This window comes from Suncus etruscus, assembly GCF_024139225.1.
Source record: "Suncus etruscus isolate mSunEtr1 chromosome 15 unlocalized genomic scaffold, mSunEtr1.pri.cur SUPER_15_unloc_1, whole genome shotgun sequence".
Taxonomy (NCBI): Eukaryota; Metazoa; Chordata; class Mammalia; order Eulipotyphla; family Soricidae; genus Suncus; species Suncus etruscus.
In genome coordinates, this window is record NW_026060286.1 from 260,673 (window position 1) to 273,327 (window position 12,655).

The 12,655-nt window shown below is 45.5% G+C and overlaps 1 protein-coding gene across 1 annotated transcript; it reads left to right on the forward strand.

Moving 5' to 3' along the window:
- The first annotated feature begins 4,537 nt into the window (after positions 1 to 4,537).
- On the forward strand, positions 4,538 to 12,358 carry LOC126000436 (zinc finger protein 708-like). The gene is made up of 7 exons (XM_049767725.1): positions 4,538 to 4,562; positions 5,423 to 5,517; positions 6,781 to 6,907; positions 8,272 to 8,352; positions 10,492 to 10,568; positions 10,909 to 11,722; positions 12,143 to 12,358. Exons 2-7 carry the CDS (start codon positions 5,479 to 5,481, stop codon positions 12,220 to 12,222), a joined length of 1,218 nt encoding a protein of 405 aa, XP_049623682.1. The 5' UTR covers positions 4,538 to 4,562; positions 5,423 to 5,478; the 3' UTR covers positions 12,223 to 12,358.
- Positions 12,359 to 12,655: the final 297 nt, after the last annotated feature.

A 12,655-nucleotide genomic window follows, 5' to 3' on the forward strand; every position in this document is an offset into this window, starting at 1 on the left:
AGGTCAGCAGGGAAGGCAGCTAAGTAGACTAAACTGGAAAAGCACCCAAGGGCATAGGAAGCCAGGTACCATGAAGCACAGCTACTTCTAGCAGCTGCACACCAGGCACTTCTTGCCTGGAAGGTAAGAAGTTTTGCTTCTTCTTGACTTGGATCAAGTGATTAGAGGTCATGGGTAGATGGATTGTATGGGGGAAGTGTAATTAGATTACATATAGAGTATAGGTATTTAATACTTATTTATTTACTTATTTACTTTTTGGGGGCCACCATCTGTTGTGCTCTGAGCTCAGGAATTAGTCCTAGCAATGCACAGTGCAACCAATGGTATGCTGAGGATTGAAGCTTGGTGGAACCATGTTCAAGGCAAATGTCCTGTTCAATATGCTATCGCTCTGACCACAAGAGTAGTGTTTTAATTGAAACTGCATACTCGGCCGGAGAGATAGCATGTAGGTAAGGCATTTGCCAGCAATCAGAAGTTCAGTGGTTCGAATCCTGGCATCCCCGAGCCTGCCAGGAGTGATTTCTGAGCATAGAGCCAGGAATAACCCCTGAGCGTTGCCGGGTGTGACCCAAGATCCAAAAAACAAACAAACAAATAAAAAAAAAAACTGCATACCCCAGGGACCTGTTCCATTGATTTGGATAGCTCAGTGCTACAAAGAGAATTTGTAAAGAAGACAGGGTCGGTGTTAATAGAGAAGGCAGTGCTATTTCTTTTTTTTTTTTTTTTTTTTTTATTTAAACACCTTGATTACATACATGATTGTGTTTGGGTTTCAGTCCTAAATGGAACACCACCCATCACCAGTGCAACATTCCCATCACCCAAGTCCCAAATCTCCCTCCTCCCCACCCAACCCCCGCCTGTACCCTAAACAGGCTCTACATTTCCCTCATACATTCTCAATATTAGGACAGTTCAAAATGTAGTTATTTCTCTAACTAAACTCATCACTCTTTGTGGTGAGCTTCCTGAGGTGAGCTGGAACTTCCAGCTCTTTTCTCTTTTGTGTCTGAAAATTATTATTACAAGGGTGTCTTTCATTTTTCTTAAAACCCATAGATGAGTGAGACCATTCTGCGTTTTTCTCTCTCTCTCTGACTTATTTCACTCAGCATAATAGATTCCATGTACATCCGGCAGTGCTATTTCTTTGCACTCAACATTTCCTAGGTTCCTCTGAGCACTGAGTGCAGAGCCAGCAATATCCACTGAGCACTGTTGGGTGTGACTGTCCTGGAATTACAGTATTTTTGGTCAGAACCAAGAAAGAACATGAAAACAGAATAGATAATTAACCAGATCTGTGGAACTACTGGGTTCAGTTTTTCCCTTTTAAAGGGACACCTGAAGAGAAAGTTTGGGGGGTCATGCACCAGGCGCCTTTGGTCAAACTGAAGCAGAACACTAAACCCTCACAAACACACACACACACACATACAGCCTGGGTTAGTCCCCTCACTGGTCCCCTCACACCCACCCAACAGCCTGTGTCTTATTCTTGGGGTGACGCCTACTAGGAACATTGTATTCTGCACATCACCCGTGCTCCGAACCAACAACTGATGTGCTCGGGTGCCACCTGGTGGCCACTCTTTGATGGTACAGTCGCAGGAGTATATCTGGCTGAGGGCAACCTGCTGCTTGGGGTGCAAGAGCTGACATTTTAGAAGGTCAGTGTCACAATCGACATAGGCACCGTTATCATGATAGCGTGTGGACAGAGTCTGAGGGCTGCGACTTGTATCTGCAGGCTTGAACCCCATCCTCTAGCCTTGGGAGACTGCAAGCAGCATTTGAAGGCTGCAACCTCCTGGTGGGTCACCAGAGCAGGGTGATGGCCCTTCTGAGCCAAGGGTTCTCCACAATAGGCCATCACCTCAGGTGGAGCAAAACAAAGCAAGACTTGGAAAATAATTCTGGAAGTCAAAGGCAGATGCCTGCCAGAACATCCCAGTATCTGGAGGATTGATGATTTGTTTCTTTATTGTTTCCCTTTTATTATTGTTACCTATTTTTTTTTTGGTTTTGGGGGTCACACCCGGCAGCTCTCGGGTTACTCCTGGCTCTACACTCAGAAATCGCTCCTGGGGGGCCAGGAAGTGGCGCTAGAGGTAAGGTGTCTGCCTTGCAAGCGCTAGCGTAGGACAGACCGCGGTTCGATCCCCCGGAGTCCCATATGGTCACCCCAAGCCAGAGGCGATTTCTGAGCGCATAGCCAGGAGTAACCCCTGAGCGTCAAACGGGTGTGGCCCAAAAAAACAAAAAGAAAAAAAAAAAGAAAAAAAATTGCTCCTGGCACACTTGGGGGACCACATGGGATGCCGGGATTCAAACCACCTACCTTCTGCATGAAAGCAAACGTCCTACCTCCATGCTAGCTCTCCGGCCCCTACCTATTCTTTTTTCTCTTTTCTTATTGGGTCAATGTGGCAACGTCTTTGGTCAAGTGCCTTGGACAGGCTCTTCCCTCACTCAAAGACAAAGGTCGGACCAGATGTCTCCTGCATCTCTAAGGTCTAATCCAGGCACATTATATTGACCCAGGACTCTTGTAGGAGTCAACACTCAGCAAAGCTAAGTTCCAAAACAAAACAAAAGAGCATCTCCTGCATCTCTACTGGAGGCTAGAGTTCCCCCCAAACCTTGGCTTCTAAATACTATTTCTTGTGGATATCAGTGAACTAGTTGGGACATCAATCATGGCTGACCTCAGAGTGTATTCCCCTGACTTCCCCCAAGAACAAGCATTTCCCAGAGTACACTGGGGTGGCTAGGAGGGCCGAGGGAAGTAGCATTCTGCATGGAGATCACCATATCACTGGCTCCCTAAACCTCTCCCAGTTTCTGCAACTAATAGAGGCTGCCACCCTGTCCCCATAGAACGAATATCCTATGTTCCCAGTTTGAGTTTGCTTTTCTAGAGTTTCTCCTGGGTCAGAAATTTTATAGAGGGGCCGGAGAGCTAGAACAACAGTAGAGTATTTGTCTTGTAATCACTGATCCTGGACGAACGGTGGTTTAAATCCCGACATCCCTATGCCTGCCAGGAGTGATTTCTGAATGCAAAGCCAGGAGTAACCCTGAATGTGGGCGGTTGTGACCCAAAAACGAAAAAAAATATTTTTCATAGAGTGTGGGAGGCTTTTATCTTGCGACTAGCTGAGCCATGTCCTTCCTCAGGACTCCATAGGGTTCCAGGTACCCAGCCACGAGTGGTCCTAGAGCACTGAGGATGAATAAGGCTGATCTTTGCTTATGTAACCCTGAAACACAAATGTATGAATGCAAAACATCATGGATAAATGAGTGTGAACTCTAAGACTTGTTTTTTTTTTTTGTTGAGAGGATAGAGTTTGAAATATTGGTTTGAAAAACTTGACTCCTTCTGTGTTTATCCTTTTTTTGTTTTTGTTTTCGGATCACACCTGGCAGCCCTCAGGGATTATTCCTGGCTCTTTGCTCAGAAATCACTCCTGGCAAGCTTGGGGGATCAATTGTGATGCCGGAATTTGAACCACTGTCCTTCTGCATGAAAGGCAAACGCTCTATCTCCATGCTATCTCTCCGACTATTCTTACAAATTTTACCTCTATCCCCAGTTGTTGGGGTCTTCTAGCCAAGTCCAGAAAAAAAACTTTCTACCTTCCCAGCCAGAAAGTGCCTGTCAGTCCTGGTTTCTGGCCCATTAAGACTCTGGCCAGGTGTGCTGTGATGTCACTGAATGTCTCCAGAGCCAGAAGCTCCAAAGGGCCGCCATCACCTAGAGAGGGAGGGTTCTTGGGGGGGTCTCCGCAGGCTCACGGGGGACTGGAAGGACGATTTTCTGTCTGATCCCCAAAGGACCACTCTGAGCACCCTGGAGTTCCAGGTCTGGGCAGGTGAGCAGCGGGGACACCCGGGAGAAGACAGGGTGTTGGCCTCAGGGCCCAGACAGACCAAACACGCCAACATTTTAACTTGTGTTGATTTCTGTGATGACTCATGTTTTTTATTTTAATATTTTTAAATGTTTTTTTATTTGATGAAAATGCTTTACATAGTTGACGTACCTGATCATAGTATAATTGTTTCAGGAAGACCAAAAGCAACATGATTAAGAAAATGAAATAGAAAATTGAAAGAAAAATTGAAGAGATGGGAGAGGGGAAAGAAAACGTTCAGCGGCAAGTATATTTTTGAAAATTATTGAATCACCAATGAACTCATTAATGCACTAGCAGAAACTTTAGTAAGCTCTTATTTTTTTTTTAAGGAAGAGAGTTAAAAAATACAGTAAAAACGGTATGGGTGGCAATTGTTGTTTGCATAGGCCCAGCAAAATATGGGGGAATGGAAGGGAAAAGCCTTGGCCTAAGTACATGGAGACCTTCCCCCTGAAATTTTCTGGCATAAGACCGACTCAGGTCTCCAGGTGTACTAAGCTGTCCCATGCCTGGTTCATTCTCTGTGGTCCTGGTAAAAAAATTTTTGCAGTTTCGCTGTTGTTAAATGTCAAGTTTCTATAGTTAAAGATTGGACCCAGGATTATCTTGACTGACAGAAGAGACAAAGAGGTGAGTAGGCCTGAATCGGGCAGCCCCAGGGCGCTTGGTTGCTTGCCTGTGACTCCTCTCTGTCTCTCTCTCTCTCCCCCACCCCCCAGGGGACATTATAGGGTTTTGGGGATCAAGTAGGTGGATGGGGAAAGGTTTGATTTGAGGATGGGGAATTGTGTTTAATATATATTAATTTTGGGTGATTGGAGACTTGAACCTCAACCACCAAGACTAAGGAGCTCTAGGGTCCTGTCCAGTATACTACTTGGGTCAGCACCTGATGGGCAAATGCCTTTCTGGCTGTCCTATAGTCTCTTTGCCCAAGATCTTTTGGGTGAGAGGCTTCACGTGACAGACACAGGTCACACCATGGTCCTTAGTAACCGCTGGGGATAGAAGAATAATTTTGCTTTACAGCATGCAGTTTAGCACTTTTCACAAATGTTCCCTCTAAAAGTAGCTGGATGCAGGTTTCAGATGTGCTGATCAGGGATGGGATCAAGCAGGACCCCCGACGGAGCTGGGAGGTACTTGTGATGACTGGTTGATAAGGCGACCTTGGTCTTTTGGAGAGCACACTCAGGCCCAAAACTGCTATCTGCTATGATAGCAGTTTTGTCACCCTTGGGTCCCTGTGGTCGTGTCACTTCCGACCAGAGAACAGGATGACCCCTAGTCTGTGTGGGGCACATGGAGGCTCTGGGGTTACGGCTATAGATACCCAGTGTTCCTGTTCCCATCAGAGCTACCCAGGACAAGCAAAGTAACTGGCTCCATTTCCCCATGTTGGGTGAAGCTGGTGTTCAGGGCATGGCCCTGCTATCAATTCTGGTCAGGGCAGGATAACTCTGCTGCTCACAGGTGTGACTTTTCTCCAGGACTTACTGCAAAGGTCCTTACTGCTGCTATTAAGGAATAATCCAGGAGGGAGAAGATGGAAACAAACACTCTGACATCCGGTATCCAGTTAGGAGTGAGTATGGGCACAGAGAGGGACAGGATGGGGGACAGAAGTGTGCAGCCCCCCAGTACAGAGGGTTCCAGAGATGTTTAAGGAAGGAATCTCGCACCCTGGATTGACTCCAGTCAGTACCACTGACCTCTTCTGTTAGAGCCTCTTATGTCCTTGTCTATTGTGTTTGTTTTGGGTTCCACACCTGATGGTGCTCAGGCCTTACTCCTAGTCAGTGCTCTTGGGCCACCCTTGTCATGTCTCAGACACTATGGAGCACTGACCCAGGATTGAACTCCTGGTAATATGGACCTTGATCTCAGGATTTCTGCCATGGAGCATCATTCCTCCTCACACATGGAAAAGCACTTTAATTTATTTTAATTTTTTGTCCCCATACCTTAATGGGTTTATTCCTGAATGCACTTGACTTTCACTCTGCAAAGTCTTGCCTGCTCCCTTTAGCCATATTTCTCCTCAGTAAACTAGTTGTATTTACAAAGCCTCTTGTCAGCAGGCCCCTTGGCTTTGTGGCTTTAAGATAGATATGAGAGCAAAGGCTCTTTTTGGAAGCCGTAGTTATTTGTAATATGGACATTTTTTTTTACCAGTAGTAGGATGGAACCACTTCATGGTGAATTGTGAGTGCTGGTAACCAGAAAACAGATTTGAGTCACTCACTGAACCATGAGTTTTTCTTCTCACTGTTTTTGCACTGTGCAGAGTATGACATGAGGATGGAATGGAAGATATGTGTTGACCATTATGGCAGCCCCAACAGTTGACTTTACAGATACTTCTGGTTCTGTACTGAGGTTTGACCTTGCCGTGTGTGCATAACTTTACCTCAAGATCATTCTAGAATAGTGTTGATAGGTCATGTTATCTCTGGGACTTCCTCCAAATGATATCTGGGCCCATCTTCCAGGTGTGATGGTAGAGAGAACATGGAGGCTGTTTCTTCCCAAGGCAATGGGGTGTTGTCCTTTTTTTTTTTTTTTTTTTTTTTTGGTTTTTGGTTTTTGGGCCACACCCGGCAGCACTCAGGGGTTATTTCTGGCTATCTGCTCAGAAATAGCTCCTGGCAGGCACGGGGGACCATATGGGACACTGGGATTTGAACCAACCACCTTTTGGTCCTGGATCAGCTGCTTGCAAGGCAAACGCCGCTGTGCTATCTCTCCGTGGGGTGTTGTCCTTGAATCTCTAGGATCCTGATGATTTTGCTTTAGTGTAGGTTCCAGGGTGCAGCTGTCCCTGACCCCTTCCTGTGTTGCTACTCAGGATGCTGTGACCTTCCCTGATGTAGCTGTGAGCTTCTCCCAGGATGAGTGGCTGTGCCTGGACCCCTCTCAGAGGAATCTCTACAGAGATGTGATGCTAGAGACCTACCAGCACCTGCAGGACATAGGTGAGAGCTCTGCTGGGGCATCTGTGAGGGCCAATTTGATAGATTGAACCTGGGTCTACCTCATGAAAGACAAAGGGCCTACCACAGTGCTATTGCTCTGGCCTTGTGACTCAAGTTCATAAGCGCCCAATGATATCATAGACTGGGGTAACCCGAATGATTCTTGGGAAAATGTGTGGTAAAGGAATCTAATCTGAAGCGCTCACATGCAAACTCTGTTCTCCAATTCATTGCTTTCTATCTTGGCCACAGTTTAACTGTTTTGTTTACTGTTTTATGTTGGACCACACCTAGCATTTCCCATGGATTTTGCCCATTTCTGACTGTAACAGAAACACTGCTGGGGTAGAGAATAGCATAAAGGATAGGTTACTTGCCTTGACAGAGGCTGACATGAGTTCAATCCCCAGTATCACAATGATCCCAAAGACTTTCCAGAGTGATTCCTGGTCACTGGGCCAGGAGTAATCTCTTAGCACTGCCAAGTGTGCCCCAAAATCAATAAAGAGAAAACTACATGTGGGGCATGATGGATCCTATACATGGTTCAGGGGTCCAAATCGTTGTCAGTCTGTGCAAGGCAAGTGCAAGCCTCACAGTACTACGGTTCAGGCCCTTATTATATTTTTGTTTTTGTTTCTTTGTTTGTTTTTGGGCCACACCCGGTGGTGCTCAGGGGTTACTCCTGGCTGTGTGCTTAGAAATAGCTCCTGGCAGGCACGGGGGACCATATGGGACACCGGGATTTGAACCAACCACCTTAGGTCATGGATCGGCTGCTTGCAAGGCAAACACCGCTGTGCTATCTCTCCGGAACCCCTTATTATATTTTTGGATTTGGTTTTTAGGCCACACCTAGCAGCGCTCAGGTGTAACTCCTGTATCTGATCTCAGAAATTAGGCCTGGCGGGCTCTGTGGGTCATGTGGGATGCCGGATTGAACTTGGGTTCATTCTGGCTTGTCTGTGTGCAAGGCAAATGCCATACTGCTGTGCTATCACTCCGGCCCCTGACTCCTTTCTTTTTAAGACATGATTGGTCTTTGCAATCCTTGGTGGTGGTTGAGATTACTTCTAGCTCTGCACTCTGTGCTCAGTTCACAAGGGGCTCAAGGAACTACAGAGGGTTCTGAGATCGATGCATTTTGTCTTTGTCTGAGCCCATTTTGTCTTATTTCTGCCTCCTTGTTGGACACTTCAATTTCAACCTGGTCTCGTCTGCCTGATAAGCAATGTGCGTATGCAGAGCAGAGATTCTGTTCTTTATCTCGTCCATGATTCAGCCTCTTTCATTAGGGACCCAGACTATACCTGAGGTGCTTCCTCTTCCCTGTTTTTTACCCATGAATGATACCTCTTTACCAGGGCATTGTGGGGTGAAGCCTGCGATTATCTTCTGGTTGGAAGCTGGAGACCCTGGAATGCTACAGAGAGGCATGTTTCCAGGTAAGAGTGGGAATCATCCCCTGGCTCAGAGCCTGGTGTGTGTAGCATCATGGGCCTACAAAAATTCGGGTGCCAAGCATTTTGTGTCAGGCTACTGGATCATTACTGTTCACTGCCTAGGCTGTGAGTCCCAATATGTCTTGGAGCTTTGTTGCCTTGACTTTGTTCTTGTTTTTTTCCCTGTGGACATTTAGTACAAAAGTTTTGTGCCTTCACCTACGATCTATGCTCTCTGGTTGCACAGCCACACGTTATGGTGCCCTTCTCAGTGGTAGCTTGATGTCCCTCTGACCACTGTTTCTACACTTACCTTCACTATGAACCTTAACAGGGTTTTAGACATTCCCAAGAAGGGGTTCTTTTTTCCTCTTTTTGATACCCACTTATTGGTGCTGTTAAGGGTTTAATCTCACTCTTTTCTTTTTTTAATCTTTTCAGATTAGTTCCTAATGGTCTCAGGTGCCATATGGGTGCTGGTGGCGAACTTGGTCCACCATTTGGAAGGTCAATACCCTCTCTGCCTATTTGACATGATTATCGAAAATACTAAGAAATTCTTTTTGGGGGACACCTGGTTGTGCTAAGGGGTTACTCCTGCTGGCGTGCCCATATAAGAAGCGGGAGATTGAACCTGAGTCTGTCCTGTGTCACCTGAGTGCAAGCATACACCCTATTACTCTGCTTCCACATTGGCCCCAAACCATAAGAAATTTTATATTTATTGTATGGAATGAATCAGTTATGCTCAGGACTTAATCCTGATCTGCACAAGATAATTACTCTTAGGAAGTATATGGGATGCCGAGAAGCTAGTTTCAAGTAAAATTCCCTCACTGATGGGCTTTTTATGTGTTCCACTAAGTATATTTAATCTGTTGCCAAGGGAAATCCACACTGAGCTATACTCTGCAATCCTTTTGACTTATCTTCTCATTTCTCAAAATTGACTTAGTACCATAAAATATATATTCATTCCATCACTGGAATTCACTCATCTGTACTGAGCAATTCACTGCAATCCTTCTGACTTATCTTCTCTTTTCTTTTCTTTATTTTTTTGTTTTTTTTTTTGTTTTTTGGGCCACACCTGGCTGTGCTCAGGGGTTACTCCTGGCTATCTGCTCAGAAATAGCTCCTGGCAGGCACAGAGGACCATATGGGATGCCGGGATTCTAACCAACCACCTTAGGGCCTGCATCGGCTGCTTACAGGGCAAACACCGCTGTGCTATCTCTCTGGCCCCATCTTCTCTTTTCTTTAAGCTGATTTTGTACCTTTAAAACATGTATTCATTCGGGCCCGGAGAGATAGCACAGCAGCGCTTGCCTTGCAAGCAGCCGATCCAGGACTAAAGGTGGTTAGTTCGAATCCCGGTGTCCCATATGGCCCCCCGTGCCTGCCAGGAGCTATTTCTGAGCAAACAGCCAGGAGTGACCCCTGAGTACCGCCGGGTGTGACCCAAAAACCAAAAAAAAAAAAATGTATTCATTCCATCACTTTTGCATTCAACCAGGTTTAATTCAACTAATATTTCGGTGGGGGTATTGGGCCACACCCAATGGCGCTCAAGGTTACTCCTGGCTCTTTGCTTACAAATTGCTCTTGACAGGCTCCGAGGACCATATAGGATGCCAGAAATTGATCCCAGGTACTTCCTGGGTTGGCTGCTTGAAAGGCAAATGCCAAAGCACTACTATCTATCCGACCCATTCAAATAATACTTTTTTTTGGGGGAGGGGGTCACACCCAGCAGCTCTCAGGGGTTACTCCTGGCTCTACACTCAGAAATCACTCCTGTCAGGCTTGACGGACCATATGGGATACCGGGATTCAATTCACCATGCTTCTGCATGCATGGCAAACATCTTACCTCCATGCTATCTCTATGGCCCCTCAACTAATTCTTTTTTTTTTTTTTTTTTTTAAGTTTTTGGGCCACACTTGGTGACAGTCAGAGGATACTCCTTATTATGCACTCAGAAATTCCTCCTGGATTGGGGAACCATATGGGATGCCAGGGATTGAACCCAAATCCATCCTGGCTCAGCCACATACAAGGCAAACACCGTACTGCTGTGCTATTGCTCCACCCCAGCCCATTCAACTAATTTTAACATTTTATATTTGGGTTGATTTTAGATGGTGGACCACAAGTTCCGATAGTGACATTTCAGAAATTTTCTTTTGGAATGGAATATCAAAAAAAGTATGAGATGGTAAGTGTTGCAAGTTCCAATTCAATATTATGATTGTGCTGGTTGGATACTCAATGCTGCAAGCACATGGTATTTGTAAATTGGACCCTTTGCTACAGCCCTTTGATGTCCTTAATAATCTCTGCACTGCAGAGTATGCTGAGCAGTCATTTGATATCTGGCTTCTCATATGGTCCCCTAATCCTGCCAGGATAGATTTCTGAGAGCAGAGTCAAGAATAAAGTCTGAGCACCACTGTGTGGCCCAAAAGCAAAACAGCAAAAACTAAGACACAAAAAACAAATATGGAGAAATTCAATGGAGAGACAAGTAACTGAACTAATCCACTGGTGTTTCACAGAGAAACAGCCAGACCCCGTTGGATGGAGCTGATCCTGTGCTGCGTGCCACCGTCTGGAGGAAACCGTCCTGTCCATATCCCAGTGGGAGTGAAGAATCAGGGGGCATCTGCTGTGAAGTGGACCAGAGTGAAGAGAAATTTCTTGCGCCAGAGCCAGTGACCACTGTGCAAAACTCCCCTGAATCTGCTCTGCCCAGTCCCTGGACTCAGACCCCCACAGTGGGACCATCCTGGGAAAGGCGAACAACAGTGTTTGCTCTGAGCCCCTCACAATCTCAGGCTAACCAGCAAATCACCTGTAGAGTGAAGCCACCTGAGTGTAAGCAATGTGGGGGGGACTTTGTGTGTGCCCTGCAACTTGAAGTTCCCTCAGTCACCCTCAGTATAAAGGATACCGCTGAAGGTCTGCGGGGTGGATATGCCCTGAGTCAACCAGAGAGACAGAGAGACACTAGGGAAGTCCAGACACGAGAGAAGCCAAATAAATGTCAGGAGTTTGGGAAGGTATTTTCTCAGTCTTCATACCTTAATAGGCACAAGAGAGTTCTTAGAGGAGAGAAAGTGTTTACATGTCAGGAGTGTGGGAAGACTTTCACTTTATCCTCACACCTTAATAAGCACAAGAAAATTCATTCAGGAAAGAAGCCATATACATGTCAGGTGTGTAGGAAGGCCTTTACTCAATCCCAAGGTCTTCATAATCACAAGAAAATTCATATGGGAGAGAAACCTTATACATGTCAGGCATATGGGAAGGCCTTCTCTCAATACTCAGGTCTTTATAGTCACAAGAAAAGTCATACTGGGGAGAAACCTTATACATGTCAGGAGTGTGGGAAGGCGTTCACTCTATCCTCACACCTTAATAAGCACAAGAGAATTCATTCAGGAGAGAAACCTTATACATGTCAGGAGTGTGGGAAGGCCTTCTCTCAACACTCAAGTCTTTATAGTCACAAGAAAAGTCATACAGGAGAGAAACCGTTTACATGTCAGGAGTGTGGGAAGGCGTTCACTCGATCCTCACACCTTAATAAGCACAAAAGAATTCATTCAGGAGAGAAACCTTATACATGTCAGGAGTGTGGGAAAGCCTTCACTCAATCCTCACACCTTCATTCTCACAAGAGAATTCATACTGGAGAGAAACCTTATACATGTCAGGAGTGTGGGAAGGCCTTCTCTCAATACTCAGGTCTTTATAGTCACAAGAAAAGTCATTCCGGAGAGAAACCTTATACTTGTCAGGAGTGTGGGAAAGCCTTCACTCTATCCACACACCTTAATAGACACAAAAGAATTCATACTAGATAGAAACCTTATACATGTCAGGAGTGTGGGAAGGCCTTCAGTTCATCCTCAGGTCTTTATAGTCACAAGAAAAGTCATACTGGAGAGAAGCCTTATACATGTCAGGAGTGTGGGCAGACCTTCACTTGCTCATCAATCCTTTCTTCTCACATGAATATTCATACTGGAGAGAAACCTTGAATATGTCAGTATGTAAGGCATTCTGTTGATCTGCAGACTTCTGTAAGCAAAAATGAATGTATAATGGAAAAAAGGCTTATATGTGTTAAGTGTGGGGAGGCCTTCACATCTTTAAGAATTATAACCTGTGGAATATTAAAGTAGAGAAATATTTTAAATGTACTTGGTGTGTGGGAAGTCTTTCATTTATTTCCCAGATCTTATCAAACAGCAAAATTTATACTGGATGCAAACCCTCTCTGTATGTGTGTGTGTG